Source organism: Actinia tenebrosa, unplaced genomic scaffold, assembly GCF_029948245.1.
Source record: "Actinia tenebrosa isolate PJP-AT-01 unplaced genomic scaffold, QUT_ActTen_1.0 PGA_scaffold5__44_contigs__length_20552954, whole genome shotgun sequence".
Taxonomy (NCBI): Eukaryota; Metazoa; Cnidaria; class Anthozoa; order Actiniaria; family Actiniidae; genus Actinia; species Actinia tenebrosa.
Window position 1 is genome coordinate 19388729 of NW_028292582.1, and position 21410 is coordinate 19410138.

At 37.3% G+C, this 21410-nt stretch overlaps 1 protein-coding gene across 1 annotated transcript; it reads right to left on the reverse strand.

Moving 5' to 3' along the window:
- Positions 1-28: 28 nt before the first annotated feature.
- Positions 29-4500, reverse strand: LOC116287388 (dynein regulatory complex subunit 10-like). Its single transcript, XM_089038139.1, has 6 exons — positions 4210-4500; positions 2197-2464; positions 1709-1926; positions 872-1105; positions 717-788; positions 29-301 (listed from the first exon to the last, which is right to left on the reverse strand). The coding sequence occupies exons 1-6, from the start codon at positions 4498-4500 to the stop codon at positions 29-31; spliced, it is 1356 nt and encodes a 451-aa protein (XP_088894265.1).
- Between the last annotated feature and the right edge of the window lie 16910 nt (positions 4501-21410).

Consider the following 21410-nt stretch of genomic DNA (forward strand, 5'->3'; position numbering starts at 1 on the left):
AAAATAACTGAATCACAACTTGAAGTTTTTATTTTTTCTTTCCCTTTTTCCCTGCTTTTTTCTGTGCTTTTTTCTTCTGTCCTTTCCTAAATACATAGCTTCTCCAAGCACTTTGTATTATTCTAGCTGCATAGTTGATTTTCGCTATTTCTTCTTCTCTTCTCTTCGCTGCTTCGATGGCTTGACGTTTTTCTTCCAAAATCGCTTCGTATTTTGCTTCTATGACTTTGAATTCATTTTCAAGTGCAGACAAATCTTCTCTTTCTGACTCGTAGATTTTTTGAATTCGATCAAGTTCGTCCTATTGAAAAGAATGTAGAGGTTTTCAATGACCACGTGACGACAGCCATGTTGGATGACAGGAACAATGCAAAAGTTTTACATGAAAAATAAGTCAATTCCCGAGATTCTATTGTTCTGTCTGCTGATCTAAGTCAGGGCATGACTAACTCACAGATTGAACCCTGAAACAACCTCTGGGCTGATCTAAGTCAGGGCATGGCTAACTCACAGATTGAACCCTGAAACAACCTCTGGGCTGATCTAAGTCAGGGCATGGCTAACACCACACAGACTAACACATGGCTAACACCTCGAGTCAAGAAAAAGACCCAACAAACTCTCTTCGCATGTGATGCTGAGTGCAGGAATAGAACCTGCACCACACTTGATTCATTTGATTATTAACATATCTGATAAATTAATAGATATCTCACCTGCCGTGCTCCCATGTCAGCGTCATATTTTTGAACCCAGTTAAATACTTCTGTGCCGATCTTGAAGGTTCGCTGCAAACAAACAAATAAAGAAACTATACTCAAGGGTATGATGAGGGCAAGCTGTGACATCATATAAGTGAGTATTGCGTTACCTTCCTCATAACAGTTTCGTTTTCTCTGTTTTCGCGCCTATCATCACGCAATCCTCTAATCTTCGTTAACATATCGTCACGCATTTTGACCTTTTTGCCTTCAGATATTTTAGTGTCCATGTTACACTGCTTCACGGCGTCGGCCAGCGTTTTTCGCTGGTTCTCATGCGTGACTTTGTAAAGCATGGAGAGTTCGCTCTTCAGTTGAGCAATGACAACGTCACGCTTCGAAATCTGTTGCAATGAATAGAATAATAATATTTGAGATTCCTTGTTTGATTTCTCACATGTACTCGATACGATAATTCGGGGTCCTGAAGTTTCTGTAGAAGTGGATTTGCATGCTATCGTGTCCGGTATTTTTTTAAATTTTTATATGGAATTTTATCATATATTTTCTTTCCAGTCATCTGATTGGCTATATGATATGACATCATTGACACATAACATTTTCCTGTCATCTGATTGGCTATGTTATATAACATCATTGACACATCACATTTTCCTCTTTTCTGATTGGCTACTATATCATTACATCATTAACATATGACATTTTCCTCCCTTCTGATTGGTTTTTCACATGACATCATTTGACACGTGACATTTTCCTCCCTTCTGATTGGTTTTTCACATGACATCATTTGACACGTGACATTTTCCTCCCTTCTGATTGGTTTTTCACATGACATCATTTGACACGTGACATTTTCCTCCCTTCTGATTGGTTTTTCACATGACATCATTTGACACGTGACATTTTCCTCCCTTCTGATTGGTTTTTCACATGACATCATTTGACACGTGACATTTTCCTCCCTTCTGATTGGCTATCCCTACCTCGTCGTTCTTGTCCTTTAACGCATCTTCATATTTCGTCTCCAGTTTTTGCTTGGCTGCGTTGGTTCTCCGTTCTCGTTTCAGAACATCAATGATAGATTTTTTTCGCTTGATTTCCTCAGCTGGTTGTGTGAGTAGTTTCTCCTTGACGACAGTTTGTAGTAGATCCATGTGATCAAGGAAACGTCGATATGCTGGGGCACACGGGAGCTTTAGATCTTGTGGCAAAAAAAGAATGGAGAGATCAAAGAAAGATAAATGAGTACATGAATAAATCGGTGACATAGTTGAAAGATTCAAAGAAAGAATAAGATGGATGGATGGGTGGATGGATGGGTGGACGGACGGACGGACGGACGGACGGACGGATGGATGGATGAATGAATAAGCGGAAGAGAGAATAAATGAATGGATGATATGAATGTTTACAGCAGATGGACAGATTCAAGGCTACCAATTGCGCACCACCTATAAATTCTCTTAATCACGTGACATACCTAAAATAACCTCGACTGCTTTCGGGTTTTTCTTGAAATATCTCAAAATATCCAGCAGCGAATACTTCAAGCCCTGCTGAGCAATAATCGTATCCTTCTTCAACATCTTCCACTCTTCACTTCCCTCAACATCGACACGAACTTCAGCAGACTGCTCGCCTTGTGATTGGCCGTCGCCATGGATACCAGTGTCAATCAAAGGTGGCGCAACGGCTATCGTCATCTTTAGGTTTTCCTTTTGTAACCGAGCAGCTGTTTTCTGGTGGAAAAAAAATGAGCTAAAAAGTCTGCAAGTATCTTCCAAGCACACTGCATTTAACAATTATTATTTCAAATCTAATTCAACGGCCTATTCTTCTCGCCATTTTATTTTTCCACGTATTCCCCCATGAATAATATTTTTCACTCTCTTCTCCCATTATTTTTATCTTTTGTTTTCTCTTTTTCTTTTAACCAATTCATGTTTCAATCCGTTGAACTTGACTTGATTTCAACTTTGCTTCCATAAATATCCTTTTCGTTTTTCTTGCTCTTAATTCTTTTAAAAACCAATTGCTAGATAAATCTTTCTTGTTTTTACGAAGGGAGAATTAGAATTTAGAAGTTGATTTTTTGTGAAGGGAGAAAAACCAAATGAAAAACCCTCTAAGCACAGGAGAGAACCAACAAACAACTCTACTCACATACTACACAGGAGAGAACCAACAAACAACTCTGCTCACATACTACACAGGAGAGAACCAACAAACAACTCTACTCACATACTACACAGGAGAGAACCAACAAACAACTCTACTCACATACTACACAGGAGAGAACCAATAAACAACTCTACTCACATGCTACACAGGAGAGAACCAACAAACAACTCTACTCACATACTACACAGGAGAGAACCAACAAACAACTCTACTCACATACTACACAGGAGAGAACCAACAAACAACTCTACTCACATTCTACACAGGAGAGAACCAACAAACAACTCTACTCACATACTACACAGGAGAGAACCAACAAACAACTCTACTCACATACTACACAGGAGAGAACCAACAAACAACTGTACTCACATACTACACAGGAGAGAACCAACAAACAACTCTTCTCACATACTACACAGGAGAGAACCAACAAACAACTCTACTCACATACTACACTAAGCTTGGGAATCGAACCCGGATCGCAATGATGAGAGACGAGCGCTCTCACCACTACACCAACCAGTAAATAGTTAGAGAATCAACATTGGATGATTTAACAATAATTTGAAAACCAAAAGAAACATTGAGTTTGGAGCTAAACAGTTGATGATTATCACAGCCGCCATGTTGGATGAACTTAACAAAACATTTTCTTTAGTCTCATGTTATATCCTCCAACATGACCGCCTTGTCTTTTGTTATTTCATTCTCTCGAGAATGATCGAAAATCACCAAAAGACCCCTTGCAGCACACCGGAATAATATTCAATTTTGAGGACATAATAATATGTTTCCAATTCTCTTGAGATTGAAATTATTCTATTTTGTCCTCAAAATTGAGCTGCGTTGACGTCACATGCAAGTGCTCTATACCTTGCAATACAAAACTTCTAACCCAGAATACAATACATCTTGCAACACCAAGAGAAAAAAACATTCAAACTTGCAAAACTAGCGAATATATTCGTTTCTTATATAATTACCAATGAAATATCTATTTTTCTCTATTTCGAAAAATTGATATCTTCACACGTGAATATAACGTTATTTTCACGTGTGAAAATAACACCATTGCGATGGCTTTTCAAAAATACACGGAAAGAATTGCCTGAAAAAGCCAAAAACATTGATAATCATATAATAAACAGAATATTACATGGGCGCTTGAAGATACGAATTTTATCTTCTCGTGTTGAAAATATCTCACTCGTTCACTACACTCACTCGCGAGAGATCTTTTCAACACTCGAAGATAAAATTCGTATCTCCGCGCGCCCATGTAATATCCTCTATTTCTAACCTGGTAGTGATTCTGCCTTGCTTCATGACTTTCCAATAACTCAACCAGATCAGAGCCAAGCATGACTTTAAACCGTGGTAGTTGCTGAATCACTTGTTGTAAAGCCATCACTATCTCTAGTCTATAAATCGTATCATCTAGTACCGCCATCAGCCGTTGCGCTTCAATGCTTTCGATTGTCTTACGTGCTGGTTCGAGAATTTTACACGAGTTGGATAGATTTTCTTTCATTTGGCCGTGGAATCCTGGAACTGGGAGGTTGTTCTCGGCCGATCCTTCAACCGATGCCATATTAAACCCTCTGGAATTTTTTAAGCCGTTAAGAAATATCTCTACAAATGATTTTCGTCTATTTTAAGGTACACGTCACATGTCTTTATGACGTCATAATGAATTTCGCGCGCGCTTCTGAAAAATAAAGCCGCGCATGCGCGGCTAGTGATCAACATGTGGCGTTTAACAATCTCGTACCCAGAGCATGCGTTTCTTCTGGCCTGCGTCAAAGAATGAAGGCTCTGGCATAATCCATTTTTTTGAGACCAGGATTTCTTGGACTTCCGGTATAATAGCGCATACGTTAAAAGACTTGCCAATATGTATATATATATATATATATATATATATATATTCCCGATTTCCAATTCTTATTTTGATCGGAAGAAAACACTGAACTCTGTTTGAAAGCAGGTTTGAAAGTATGATTTTCATTGTTAATGTTTCACTGACGCGCATGCGTCAAAAATGAATTATGCCAGAGCCCTCGTTCTTTGCCGCTGGCCGAAAGAAACGCCAGCTCTTGGTACGAGATTGTGTCGTTTTACCGAAACCTTTGTTTGTTTAAACAATATCAGACCCAGGCCAAGCTGGGGCGGATCAAAATACCGAGGTTTTGATAATTTACGAAATCTTGTTAAAATTCTTTTGAAATTGTTTCATTATGATTTGTAACAACTAACGATGAAGAAATTCTGCTTTGGAAATATTGCAAACGTATTTCAATCTCATTGTGACCTTGAGTGAACTTAACATGATGAATGTTATATTTGCAGCATACAATTTTGATAGTCAGATCATGCGCAGTAACTGAATTGCTCAACAATGCTTGTATTTCTTACGTCGCATGCTCGAATAGATATCAGAATAAGCAGGTTTCGGAGCCCAAAAATCGCTCCCAGTGCGCATGCGATTATATCCCGAATTTCTCATCCTTCCTTTGATAATTATTTAACTCGTTTTGGGGTACGTATAGATAATTTTAAGCCAAATATCTTTGACGGTTTAATCATAATATACTTTTATGCGCTATATTAAGGTTAAAAAATGTGCAAAAATGGTCTAAAAAGACTTAAACCAATAGCCAAATGTCCATTGTAAAATCGACCATTTGCCTAAAATTGATAAGAAATGCCCTATTTTGCATACATCTTAAAAAATGCACAACTTTTCGAAAGGTGTGTATATGGCCCAAAATCGATCAAAACCGTTAGTTATAGCCCATGCTTTTTGCCTAAAATTGCTCAAAAACACCCTATTTTGCATGTCTCATAAATAATGCACTTTTTTTTGAAAGATTTGAAAATAGGTGGAGTGGTCTTACCTCATTGGAATCGACCGGCATCGCACGTGCGAAATAAAGGCCGTAGGCCACATCCCCACGATGCCCGAATTTTCACCCACCCCCACCACGCCCTTCTGCACCCCACTTTAGTGTGTGTTTAGTCAGATGGGTATAAGGGAGTGATAGTGACATCATCAGTGACCGGCAACGCACGTGCGAAAAGTGCCCTCTAGGGGCCATATCCCGACCATGCCCGAATTTTGCGCTTTTTTCCAAAAAATATTCGAAAATAACCTATTTTGCATGGCTCATGAATAATGCATATCTTTTTAAAAGGTGTGAAAATGGCCCAAAATCAATCAAAACCATGGGCTATAGTCCATGCTTTTTGCCCGTAAATGACTTATTTTGCATATTTCGTAAATAATGCATATCTTTTTAAAAGGTGTGAAAATGGTCCAAAATCAATCAAAACCATGGGCTATAGTCCATGCTTTTTGCCCGTAAATGACTTATTTTGCATATTTCGTAAATATTGCATATCTTTTCAAAAGGTGTGAAAATGGTCCAAAATAAGTCAAAATCATGGGCTACAGTCCATGCTTTTTGTCCGAAAATGCCCTATTTTCCATCCTTCATAAATAATGCATATCTTTTCAAAAACGTGTGAAAATGAGCCAAAATCAATCAAAACCATGGGCTATAGTCCATGCCTTTTGCCCAAAAATGCCCTATTTTCCATCCTTCATAAATAATGCATATCTTTTCAAAACGTGTGAAAATGGTCAAAAATCAGTCAAAATCATGGGCTATAGTCCATGCTTTTTGGCCGAGAATGTTCAAAAATGCCCTTTTTTGCATAAGTCATAAATAATGCATATCTTTTCAAAAGGTGTGAAAATGAACTAAAATCAGTCAAAACCATGGGCTATAGTCCATGCTTTTTGCCCGAAAATGATCAAAAATGCCCTTTTTTGCATAACTCATAAATAATGCATATCTATTGAAAAAGTGTGAAAATGGCCCAAAATCATTCAAACACATGAGCTATAGTCCATGTTTTTTGCACGAAAATAACCTATTTTGCATCCTTCATAAATAATGCATATCTTTTCAAAAGGTGTGAAAATGGCCCAAAATGGATCAAAACCATGGGCTATTGTCCACGCTCTTTGGCCGAGAAAGGTCAAAAATGCCCTTTCTTGCATAAGTCATAAATAATGCATATCTATTCAAAAGGTGTGAAAATGGCCCAAAATCGATCGAAACCATGGACTATAGTCCATGCTTTTTGGCTGAAAATGACCTATTTTGCATCCTTCATAAATAATGCATATCTTTTCAAAAGGTGTGAAAATGGCCCAAAATGGATCAAAACCATGGGCTATTGTCCACGCTCTTTGGCCGAAAAAGGTCAAAAATGCCCTTTCTTGCATAAGTCATAAATAATGCATATCTATTCAAAAGGTGTGAAAATGGCCCAAAATCGATCGAAACCATGCACTATAGTCCATGCTTTTTGGCTGAAAATGACCTATTTTGCATCCTTCATAAATAATGCATATCTTTTCAAAAGGTGTGAAAATGGCCCAAAATCGATCAAAACCATGGGCTATAGTCCATGCTTTTTGGCCGAGAAAGGTCAAAAATGCCCTTTTTTGCATAACTCATAAATAATGCATATCTATTGAAAAGGTCTGAAAATGGCCCAAAATCGATCGAAACCATGGGCTATAGTCCATGCTTGTTGACTGAAAATGCCATATTTTGCATCCTTCATAAATAATGCATTTCTTTTCAAAAGGTGTGAAAATGGCCCAAAATCAGTCAAAACCATGGGCTATAGTCCATCATTTTTGCCCAAAAATACCCAAAAAATGACCTATTTTGCATCCTTTATAAATAATGCATATCTTTTCAAAAGGTGTGAAAAAGGCCCAAAATCAATCAAAACCATGAGCTATAGTCAATGCTTTTTGGCCGAGAATGGTCAAAAATGCCCTTTTTTGCATAACTCATAAATAATGCATATCTATTCAAAAGTTGTGAAAATGGCCCAAAATCGATCGAAACCATGGGCTATGGTCCATGCTTTTTGACTGAAAATGACCTATTTTCCATTCTTCATAAGTAATGCATATCTTTTAAAAAGGTGTGAAAATGGCCCAAAGTCGATCGAAACCATGGGCTATAGTCCATGCTTTTTCGCCGAGAAAGGTCAAAAATGCCCTTTTTTGCATAACTCATAAATAATGCATATCTATTCAAAAGGTGTGAAAATGGCCCAAAATCGATCGAAACCATGGGCTATAGTCCATGCTTTTTGGTCGAGAAAGGTCAAAAATGCCCTTTTTTGCATAACTTATAAATAATGCATATCTATTCAAAAGGTGTGAAAATGGCCCAAAATCGATCGAAACCATGGGCTATAGTCAATGCTTTTTGGTCGAGAAAGGTCAAAAATGCCCTTTTTTGCATAACTCATAAATAATGCATATCTATTCAAAAGGTGTGAAAATGGCCCAAAATCGATCGAAACCATGGACTATAGTCCATGCTTTTTGGCCGGGAAAAGTCAAAATTGACCTATTTTGCATCCTTCATAAATAATGCATATCTTTTCTAAAGGTGTGAAAATGGCCCAAAGTCGATCAAAACCATGGGCTATAGTCCATGCTTTTTGGCCGAGAAAGATCAAAAATGCCCTTTTTTGCATAACTCATAAATAATGCATATCTATTGAAAAGGTCTGAAAATGGCCATAAATCGATCGAAACCATGGGCTAAAGTCCATGCTTGTTGACTGAAAATGACCTATTTTGCATCCTTCATAAATAATGCATATCTTTTCAAAAGGTGTGAAAATGGCCCAAAATCGATCAAAACCATGGGCTATAGTGCACGCTTTTTGGCCGAGAAAGGTCAAAAATGCCCTTTTTGCATGACTCATAAATAATGCATATCTTTTCAAAAGGTGTGAAAATGGCCCAAAATCGATCGAAACCATGGACTATAGTCCATGCTTTTTGGCTGAAAATGACCTATTTTGCATCCTTCATAAATAATGAATATCTTTTCAAAAGGTGTGAAAATGGCCCAAAGTCGATCGAAACCATGGGCTATAGTCCATGCTTGTTGACTGAAAATGACCTATTTTGCATCCTTCATAAATAATGCATATCTTTTAAAAAGGTGTGAAAATGGCCCAAAATCGATCAAAACCATGGGCTATAGTCCATGCTTTTTGGCCGAGAAAGGTCAAAAATGCCCTTTTTTGCATAACTCATAAATAATGCATATCTATTGAAAAGGTCTGAAAATGGCCCAAAATCGATCGAAACCATGGGCTATAGTCCATGCTTGTTGACTGAAAATGCCATATTTTGCATGCTTCATAAATAATGCATTTCTTTTCAAAAGGTGTGAAAATGGCCCAAAATCAATCAAAACCATGGGCTATAGTCCATGCTTTTTGGCTGAAAATGACCTATTTTGCATCCTTCATAAATAATGCATATCTTTTAAAAAGGTGTGAAAATGGCCCAAAGTCGATCGAAACCATGGGCTATAGTCCATGCTTTTTGGCCGAGAAAGGTCAAAAATGCCCTTTTTTGCATAACTCATAAATAATGCATATCTATTCAAAAGGTGTGAAAATGGCCCAAAATCGATCGAAACCATGGGCTATAGTCCATGCTTTTTGGTCGAGAAAGGTCAAAAATGCCCTTTTTTGCATAACTCATAAATAATGCATATCTATTCAAAAGGTGTGAAAATGGCCCAAAATCGATCGAAACCATGGACTATAGTCCATGCTTTTTGGCCGGGAAAGGTCAAAATTGACCTATTTTGCATCCTTCATAAATAATGCATATCTTTTCTAAAGGTGTGAAAATGGCCCAAAGTCGATCAAAACCATGGGCTATAGTCCATGCTTTTTGGCCGAGAAAGATCAAAAATGCCCTTTTTTGCATAACTCATAAATAATGCATATCTATTGAAAAGGTCTGAAAATGGCCATAAATCGATCGAAACCATGGGCTAAAGTCCATGCTTGTTGACTGAAAATGCCCTATTTTGCATCCTTCATAAATAATGCATATCTTTTCAAAAGGTGTGAAAATGGCCCAAAATCGATCAAAACCATGGGCTATAGTGCACGCTTTTTGGCCGAGAAAGGTCAAAAATGCCCTTTCTTGCATAAGTCATAAATAATGCATATCTATTCAAAAGGTGTGAAAATGGCCCAAAATCGATCGAAACCATGGGCTATAGTCCATGCATTTTGACTGAAAATGACCTATTTTGCATCCTTCATAAATAATGCATATCTTTTAAAAAGGTGTGAAAATGGCCCAAAATCGATCAAAACCATGGGCTATAGTCCATGCTTTTTGGCCGAGAAAGGTCAAAAATGACCTATTTTGCATCCTTTATAAATAATGCATATCTTTTCAAAAGGTGTGAAAAAGGCCCAAAATCAATCAAAACCATGGGCTATAGTCAATGCTTTTTGGCCGAGAATGGTCAAAAATGCCCTTTTTTGCATAACTCATAAATAATGCATATCTATTCAAAAGGTGTGAAAATGGCCCAAAATCGATCGAAACCATGGGCTATAGTCCATGCTTTTTGACTGAAAATGACCTATTTTGCATCCTTCATAAATAATGCATATCTTTTTAAAAGGTGTGAAAATGGCCAAAGGCGATCGAAACCATGGGCTATAGTCCATGCTTTTTGGCCGAGAAAGGTCAAAAATGCCCTTTTTTGCATAACTCATAAATAATGCATATCTATTCAAAAGGTGTGAAAATGGCCCAAAATCGATCGAAACCATGGGCTATAGTCCATGCTTTTTGGCCGAGAAAGGTCAAAAATGCCCTTTTTTGCATAACTCATAAATAATGCATATCTATTCAAAAGGTGTGAAAATGGCCCAAAATCGATCGAAACCATGGGCTATAGTCCATGCTTTTTGACTGAAAATGACCTATTTTGCATCCTTCATAAATAATGCATATCTTTTTAAAAGGTGTGAAAATGGCCCAAAGTCGATCGAAACCATGGGCTATAGTCCATGCTTGTTGACTGAAAATGCCCTATTTTGCATCCTTCATAAATAATGCATATCTTTTCAAAAGGTGTGAAAATCGCCCAAAGTCGATCAAAACCATGGTCTATAGTCCATGCTTTTTGGCCGAGAAAGGTCAAAAATGCCCTTTTTTGCATAAGTCATAAATAATGCATATCTATTCAAAAGGTGTGAAAATGGCCCAAAATCGATCGAAACCATGGACTATAGTCCATGCTTTTTGGCTGAAAATGACCTATTTGGCATCCTTCATAAATAATGCATATCTTTTCAAAAGGTGTGAAAATGGCCCAAAGTCGATCGAAACCATGGGCTATAGTCCATGCATTTTGACTGAAAATGACCTATTTTGCATCCTTCATAAATAATGCATATCTTTTCAAAAGGTGTGAAAAAGGCCCAAAATCGATCAAAACCACGGGCTATAGTCCATGCTTTTATGCCGAGAAAGGTCAAAAATGCCCTTTTTTGCATAACTCATAAATAATGCATATCTATTGAAAAGGTCTGAAAATGGCCCAAAATCGATCGAAACCATGGGCTAAAGTCCATGCTTGTTGACTGAAAATGCCCTATTTTGCATCCTTCATAAATAATGCATATCTTTTCAAAAGGTGTGAAAATGGCCTAAAATCGATCAAAACCATGGGCTATAGTCCACGCTTTTTGGCCGAGAAAGGTCAAAAATGCCCTTTCTTGCATAAGTCATAAATAATGCATATCTATTCAAAAGGTGTGAAAATGGCCCAAAATCGATCGAAACCATGGACTATAGTCCATGCTTTTTGGCTAAAAATGACCTATTTTGCATCCTTCATAAATAATGCATATCTTTTCAAAAGGTGTGAAAATGGCCCAAAGTCGATCGAAACCATGGGCTATAGTCCATGCATTTTGACTGAAAATGACCTATTTTGCATCCTTCATAAATAATGCATATCTTTTAAAAAGGTGTGAAAATGGCCCAAAATCGATCAAAACCATGGGCTATAGTCCATGCTTTTTGGCCGAGAAAGGTCAAAAATGCCTTTTTTGCATAACTCATAAATAATGCATATCTATTGAAAAGGTCTGAAAATGGCCCAAAATCGATCGAAACCATGAGCTATAGTCCGTGTTTTTTGCACGAAAATAACCTATTTTGCATCCTTCATAAATAATGCATATTTTTTCAAAAGGTGTGAAAATGGCCCAAAATCAATCAAAACCATGGGCTATAGTCCATCATTTTTGCCCAAAAATACCCAAAAAATGACCTATTTTGCATCCTTTATAAATAATGCATATCTTTTCAAAAGGTGTGAAAAAGGCCCAAAATCAATCAAAACCATGGGCTATAGTCAATGCTTTTTGGCCGAGAATGGTCAAAAATGCCCTTTTTTGCATAACTCATAAATAATGCATATCTTTTCAAAAGGTGTGAAAATGGCCCAAAATCGATCGAAACCATGGGCTATAGTCCATGCTTTTTGACTGAAAATGACCTATTTTGCATCCTTTATAAATAATGCATATCTTTTAAAAAGGTGTGAAAATGGCCCAAAGTCGATCGAAACCATGGGCTATAGTCCATGCTTTTTGCCCGACAATGACCTATTTTGCATCCTTCATAACTAATGCATATCTTTTCTAAAGGTGTGAAAATGGCCCAAAGTCGATCAAAACCATGGGCTATAGTCCATGCTTTTTGGCCGAGAAAGATCAAAAATGCCCTTTTTTGCATAACTCATAAATAATGCATATCTGTTCAAAAGGTGTGAAAATGGCCCAAAATCGATCGAAACCATGGGCTATAGTCCATGCTTTTGGACTGAAAATGACCTATTTTGCATCCTTCATAAATAATGCATATCTTTTCAAAAGGTGTGAAAATGGCCCAAAATCGATCAAAACCATGGGCTATAGTCCATCCTTGTTGACTGAAAATACCCTATTTTGCATCCTTCATAAATAATGCATATCTTTTCAAAAGGTGTGAAAATGGCCCAAAATCAATCAAAACCATGGGCTATAGTCCATGCTTTTTGCCCAGAAATACCCAAAAAATGACCTATTTTGCATCCTTTATAAATAATGCTTATCTTTTCAAAAGGTTACAAAAAGGCCGAAAAGCAATCAAAACTATGGGCTATAGTCCATGCTTTTTTGCCGAGAATGTTCAAAAATGCCCTTTTTTGCATAACTCATAAATAATGCATATCTATTCAAAAGGTGTGAAAATGGCCCAAAATCGATCGAAACCATGGGCTATAGTCCATGCTTTTTGACTGAAAATGCCCTATTTTGCATCCTTCATAAATAATGCATATCTTTTCAAAAGGTGTGAAAATGGCCCAAAATCGATCAAAACCATGGGAAAGGAAGGAAGGAAGGAAGCTTCTTTATTTTGCCACGGTAAAAACATCAGTCGATTGCCTAAAAAATATTTAAAAGTAAAGATTTACGATTAAAGAGCTAGTTACTGTTTTACATGTTTACCGTGGAGCCCTTAGTTACAACTTTTCTTACTGTACAAACTATCAATTTCCGTTTTAAATTTTCGTACTGACTTGACCTCTTTTATATTTAACGGTAGGTCATTCCACAATTTTGCCCCACTATAGCTGAATGATCGTTTTAGATATTCAGTGTGTGGCTTAGGTATTGACAGTTTATGATCATGATTTCGAAGGTTGTATTTAGTATGGTAGTCGGAGAAAAGGTTTTGTAAGTAAACTGGTGTACGTCCCTGCATCGTCTTAAACATTAGTAGGGCTTTTTGTTTTTTACGACGAACGGCAAGTGTATCCCAGTTTAATTGGTCAAGGAGATGGCTAGATCTTATGTCATAGTTAGATCTTGTGATAACTCTAGCCGCTCGATTTTGACGCTTTTGTAGTTGAACACATAGTTTATCACTTAATCCATCCCAAACTGCACTACAATAGTCCAGTTTGGGTAGAATTAAGGCTTCGTAGATTTGGATGGCACTATCGGTCGAAATAAATGGGCGAACACGTTTTAGAGCCCCTATACTTGAAGAGATTTTCTTCGAAATGTTGTTAACATGTTCTGACCAATTAAGGTTTTTATCGATAGTGACACCCAAAGATTTGGTGTGATCAACTTGTTTAACGCTAGCTCCATTAATCGCAATATTAATAGTGGAATCGCATTGCGCTGTGAACTTTTGGCGGGACCCAATAATCATAAATTCCGTTTTCGCTACATTCAAGCTTAGCTTATTTGCTAACAACCACTGATGTATATTAGTGAGTTCAGTGTTGATGCTTGGTTCCAAGTCTCCTACATTTTTACCATGAACGCTGATGCTGGTATCATCAGCAAACATTCTTGTTATGGCTTGCGCCAAACAATTTGGTAAGTCATTAATATACAGGAGAAATAAAAGTGGGCCTAAATTACTGCCTTGTGGTACACCGCAGCTCACAGTACAAGGCTCAGACAGACTTCCGTTAACACTGCACAGCTGAGACCTCGTCAGTAAATAAGAACGGAACCACTTGAGTGAGCCTTCATCTACACCATAATTCGATAGTTTGGACAAAAGAATTTCATGATCTATGGTGTCGAAGGCTTTTTGGAGGTCTATGAAGATTACTCCGTTAAGTAGTCCCTTGTCTATATTAACTGACCATTCGTTCGTTGCTTCGAGCAACGCGGTGACAGTGCTGTGCAGGGAGCGAAAGCCTGACTGGCATTCCGTCAATAACTGGTTTTCATTCAAATAATCGTATAGTTGATCATAAACGATCTTCTCAAATATCTTTGAAGCAGTGGGAATGACCGAGATTGGGCGATAATTGTTTAGGTCAGTTTTCTCCCCTTTTTTAAATATAGGCGTTACTTTCGCTATTTTCCACTCCCTAGGAAAAATGCCCATTTTAATAGATTGTCGAAAAATCACAGTGAGAGATGGTCCCACTATAGAGGCGGACATTTTTAGCAATTTGTTGGGAATGTTATCTAAGCCTGCAGCTTTCTTTTTCTTTATACTTCCTAACAAGTCGCAAACAGTTTGCTCACTTGGAGGTTGGATAGCGAAAGTTTTACCAGTTGTAGGTTTCAGAAATGATTCAAATTTAATGTCAGATGGGGGTAATTTATTGGCTAGAGTCTGGCCTATACTTGTGAAATGTTCATTGAAAATCTCGGCCATCTCACTTGGTGAGGTTACTGATTTATTGGCAACTTTAATTTCGGAAACGCCGGAAAATTTGCTAGCCTTTCGAGCACTTAGATCATTAAGGAGGTGCCATGTTTTCCGAGGATCAGATTTATTTAGTGCTAAATTTTCCGTAAAGTATTTTTTCTTCGCTAATCTAATTTCGTTATTGATCCTGTTTCTCGATTCTTTGTATTTTTTCCAAAATAAGTCACTGTCAGTGGAAATTGCTTTCCTTTTCAATTGGTCACGTGACCGCATTTTCTGTATTAGCCCCGTTGTGATCCATGGTGAGTTTTTCCTTCCCACACGCTTGTGGCGAACAGGCAGGTGGGAATCAATACACTTGGTTAGCAAGGTTTTCCAGCGAATCCACATATCATTCGGATCATCGTAAGACTTGATGTCTGACCATGGCAGTTGTTTGAGATCACTCAAAAATTTGTCTTGATCGAAATTTCTGAAGTTACGTACCTCAATTTTGCGAGCCTTTGACGGCTCGTAATGAATTTTTCTCGTCATGAATACTAAAGAGTGATCACTGATGCCAAGATGATACACACCTGACTTGCTAATTTTGTCGGGAGTGTTTGTCACACATAAGTCAATTAATGATTTAGTGTTATGCGTTACACGTGTTGGCTCATTTAATAGCTGATAAAGCCCATAGATATCCAAAATATCAATTAAATTAGATGAAGCTAGGTTCGTTCTCGTTAGTTCTAAGAGATCGCAATTTATATCACCTAACAAATAATAATCGAGATTTGTCTTATCAATGCTATCTATGAGCTTTTCAAATGTCGTGAATAACTCGAGGGGTGAGTTGGGAGGGCGATACCAAGTACTAACTAAGAATGATTTTGATCGTGGCTTAAAGATTTCTATAGTGATGAGTTCTAAGATCCCATCATCAAAGTCGTCGCGTCTTTGATAACTCAGGTTGTTTCTCATGTAAATACATACGCCTCCTCCGTTTCTACCATTCTGAGATCGATCTTTTCTGACAATATCGAAACCCTCTATATGTAACTCAGAATCCATAATGGTAGAGTCTAATTTTGTTTCATTGATTGCCAGGATATCAATTTCAGGAGATGCGGCGAGAAACACCCGTAATTCATCAATGTGCGCAACTAAGCTATTAATATTTAAGGAAGCCATTGTTAAACCACGACCAAATATTTTGTCTAAATTACGTGACTTACCCTTGTTCCCTTTCTCTATGGGCTCCATGACAGTTAGTTCCTATGTCTTCTTTAAAAAATTAATAAAATTGGTTGCAAACTGTTTGGTTCCTGATCTATTTAGATGGAGCCCGCTCCGGTTTAGATGTTCGTCAGGCTGGATGTTGGAATGTTCTATATAGTTCCAGTTGTTCCTTTCGCAAAGCTGTTCGATGATGGTGTTGGCTTCCTTTGCCTTTCTGTTTAGCGATTCGTCGTCGCTTCTCTGGATGATACTTGAGACAGCTACCTTTGTTGAGTTGTTATTTACAAGGGAGGCCAACTCGGCAATTTCTTCAGCACAAGCTTGTGCAGAACTGGATGAGCGTAAACTGTTGGTGCCAACATGTAAGAGTATTTCATCTGGTTTTTTATTTATAAGTGGCTTGACGTGATATTTCATATCGGCAGTTGTAGAACCAGGAAATGTCCAAACTTTGACTTTTGAAGTCTTCGACATCTTGTGCCCTTGTAAGTATTTGATCATCGAGTCGCCGACAATGAAGATGTCTTTCTTTGTGCTGTTGGATTCATTCTTTTGTTTGGATCTTTTAGGGTAATGAGGCTCTTTTTCTTTTTGGGCACTAGGCTTCTTGATTTTCTTTGTTTCTTTGTCTCGAGGGGCATTTGGAATTTCATTTTTGGCTTCTGTTAACACAGAGGATTCCCTGGAGGAAATACTTGGTGGTTTATGCAAATTCGGCTTGTTTTCCTCATCAATAACAATTTTAGGTATTGGTTTTGCTTGTAAACCTTCTTCTTTTTCAAGATTAAGTAAACGTATAGTCCATGGGCTATAGTCCATGCTTTTTGGCCGAGAAAGGTTTAAAATGCCCTTTTTTGCATAACTCATAAATAATGCATATCTATTGAAAAGGTGTGAAAATGGCCCAAAATCGATCGAAACCATGAGCTATAGTCCATGCTTGTTGACTGAAAATGACCTATTTTGCATCCTTCATAAATAATGCATATCTTTTCAAAAGGTGTGAAAATGGCCCAAAGTCAATCGAAACCATGGGCTATAGTCCATGCTTTTTGCCCGAAAATGACCTATTTTGAATCCTTCATAAATAATGCATATCTTTTCAAAAGGTGTGAAAATGGCCCAAAGTCGATCAAAACCATGGGCTATAGTCCCTGCTTTTTGGCCGAGAAAGATCAAAAATGCCCTTTTTTGCATAACTCATAAATAATGCATATCTATTGAAAAGGTCTGAAAATGGCCCAAAATCGATCGAAACCATGGGCTAAAGTCCATGCTTGTTGACTGAAAATGCCCTATTTTGCATCCTTCATAAATAATGCATATCTTTTAAAAAGGTGTGAAAATGGCCCAAAATCGATCAAAACCATGGGCTATAGTGCACGCTTTTTGGCCGAGAAAGGTCAAAAATGCCCTTTCTTGTATAAGTCATAAATAATGCATATCTATTCAAAAGGTGTGAAAATGGCCCAAAATCAATCGAAACCATGGACTATAGTCCATGCTGTTTGGCTGAAAATGACCTATTTTGCATCCTTCATAAATAATGCATATCTTTTCAAAAGGTGTGAAAATGGCCCAAAGTCGATCAAAACCATGGTCTATAGTCCATGCTTTTTGGCCGAGAAAGGTCAAAAATGCCCTTTCTTGTATAAGTCATAAATAATGCATATCTATTCAAAAGGTGTGAAAATGGCCCAAAATCAATCGAAACCATGGACTATAGTCCATGCTGTTTGGCTGAAAATGACCTATTTTGCATCCTTCATAAATAATGCATATCTTTTCATAAGGTGTGAAAATGGCCCAAAATCGATCGAAACCATGGGCTATAGTCCATGCATTTTGACTGAAAATGACCTATTTTGCATCCTTCATAAATAATGCATATCTTTTAAAAAGGTGTGAAAATGGCCCAAAATCGATCAAAACCGTGGGCTATAGTCCATCCTTTTTGGCCGAGAAAGGTTTAAAATGCCCTTTTTTGCATAACTCATAAATAATGCATATCTATTGAAAAGGTGTGAAAATGGCCCAAAATCGATCGAAACCATGGGCTATAGTCCATGCTTTTTGGCCGAGAAAGGTCAAAAATGCCCTTTTTTGCATAACTCATAAATAATGCATATCTATTCAAAAGGTGTGAAAATGGCCCAAAATCGATCGAAACCATGGGCTATAGTCCATGCTTTTTGACTGAAAATGACCTATTTTGCATCCTTCATAAATAATGCATATCTTTTTAAAAGGTGTGAAAATGGCCCAAAGTCGATCGAAACCATGGGCTATAGTCCATGCTTGTTGACTGAAAATGCCCTATTTTGCATCCTTCATAAATAATGCATATCTTTTCAAAAGGTGTGAAAATCGCCCAAAGTCGATCAAAACCATGGTCTATAGTCCATGCTTTTTGGCCGAGAAAGGTCAAAAATGCCCTTTCTTGCATAAGTCATAAATAATGCATATCTATTTAAAAGGTGTGAAAATGGCCCAAAATCGATCGAAACCATGGACTATAGTCCATGCTTTTTGGCTGAAAATGACCTATTTGGCATCCTTCATAAATAATGCATATCTTTTCAAAAGGTGTGAAAATGGCCCAAAGTCGATCGAAACCATGGGCTATAGTCCATGCATTTTGACTGAAAATGACCTATTTTGCATCCTTCATAAATAATGCATATCTTTTCAAAAGGTGTGAAAAAGGCCCAAAATCGATCAAAACCACGGGCTATAGTCCATGCTTTTATGCCGAGAAAGGTCAAAAATGCCCTTTTTTGCATAACTCATAAATAATGCATATCTATTTAAAAGGTGTGAAAATGGCCCAAAATCGATCGAAACCATGGGCTAAAGTCCATGCTTGTTGACTGAAAATGCCCTATTTTGCATCCTTCATAAATAATGCATATCTTTTCAAAAGGTGTGAAAATGGCCTAAAATCGATCAAAACCATGGGCTATAGTGCACGCTTTTTGGCCGAGAAAGGTCAAAAATGCCCTTTCTTGCATAAGTCATAAATAATGCATATCTATTCAAAAGGTGTGAAAATGGCCCAAAATCGATCGAAACCATGGACTATAGTCCATGCTTTTTGGCTAAAAATGACCTATTTTGCATCCTTCATAAATAATGCATATCTTTTCAAAAGGTGTGAAAATGGCCCAAAGTCGATCGAAACCATGGGCTATAGTCCATGCATTTTGACTGAAAATGACCTATTTTGCATCCTTCATAAATAATGCATATCTTTTAAAAAGGTGTGAAAATGGCCCAAAATCGATCAAAACCATGGGCTATAGTCCATGCTTTTTGGCCGAGAAAGGTCAAAAATGCCTTTTTTGCATAACTCATAAATAATGCATATCTATTGAAAAGGTCTGAAAATGGCCCAAAATCGATCGAAACCATGAGCTATAGTCCGTGTTTTTTGCACGAAAATAACCTATTTTGCATCCTTCATAAATAATGCATATTTTTTCAAAAGGTGTGAAAATGGCCCAAAATCAATCAAAACCATGGGCTATAGTCCATCATTTTTGCCCAAAAATACCCAAAAAATGACCTATTTTGCATCCTTTATAAATAATGCATATCTTTTCAAAAGGTGTGAAAAAGGCCCAAAATCAATCAAAACCATGGGCTATAGTCAATGCTTTTTGGCCGAGAATGGTCAAAAATGCCCTTTTTTGCATAACTCATAAATAATGCATATCTTTTCAAAAGGTGTGAAAATGGCCCAAAATCGATCGAAACCATGGGCTATAGTCCATGCTTTTTGACTGAAAATGACCTATTTTGCATCCTTTATAAATAATGCATATCTTTTAAAAAGGTGTGAAAATGGCCCAAAGTCGATCGAAACCATGGGCTATAGTCCATGCTTTTTGCCCGACAATGACCTATTTTGCATCCTTCATAAATAATGCATATCTTTTCTAAAGGTGTGAAAATGGCCCAAAGTCGATCAAAACCATGGGCTATAGTCCATGCTTTTTGGCCGAGAAAGATCAAAAATGCCCTTTTTTGCATAACTCATAAATAATGCATATCTGTTCAAAAGGTGTGAAAATGGCCCAAAATCGATCGAAACCATGGGCTATAGTCCATGCTTTTGGACTGAAAATGACCTATTTTGCATCCTTCATAAATAATGCATATCTTTTCAAAAGGTGTGAAAATGGCCCAAAATCGATCAAAACCATGGGCTATAGTCCATCCTTGTTGACTGAAAATACCCTATTTTGCATCCTTCATAAATAATGCATATCTTTTCAAAAGGTGTGAAAATGGCCCAAAATCAATCAAAACCATGGGCTATAGTCCATGCTTTTTGCCCAGAAATACCCAAAAAATGACCTATTTTGCATCCTTTATAAATAATGCTTATCTTTTCAAAAGGTTACAAAAAGGCCGAAAAGCAATCAAAACTATGGGCTATAGTCCATGCTTTTTTGCCGAGAATGTTCAAAAATGCCCTTTTTTGCATAACTCATAAATAATGCATATCTATTCAAAAGGTGTGAAAATGGCCCAAAATCGATCGAAACCATGGGCTATAGTCCATGCTTTTTGACTGAAAATGCCCTATTTTGCATCCTTCATAAATAATGCATATCTTTTCAAAAGGTGTGAAAATGGCCCAAAATCGATCAAAACCATGGGAAAGGAAGGAAGGAAGGAAGCTTCTTTATTTTGCCACGGTAAAAACATCAGTCGATTGCCTAAAAAATATTTAAAAGTAAAGATTTACGATTAAAGAGCTAGTTACTGTTTTACATGTTTACCGTGGAGCCCTTAGTTACAACTTTTCTTACTGTACAAACTATCAATTTCCGTTTTAAATTTTCGTACTGACTTGACCTCTTTTATATTTAACGGTAGGTCATTCCACAATTTTGCCCCACTATAGCTGAATGATCGTTTTAGATATTCAGTGTGTGGCTTAGGTATTGACAGTTTATGATCATGATTTCGAAGGTTGTATTTAGTATGGTAGTCGGAGAAAAGGTTTTGTAAGTAAACTGGTGTACGTCCCTGCATCGTCTTAAACATTAGTAGGGCTTTTTGTTTTTTACGACGAACGGCAAGTGTATCCCAGTTTAATTGGTCAAGGAGATGGCTAGATCTTATGTCATAGTTAGATCTTGTGATAACTCTAGCCGCTCGAT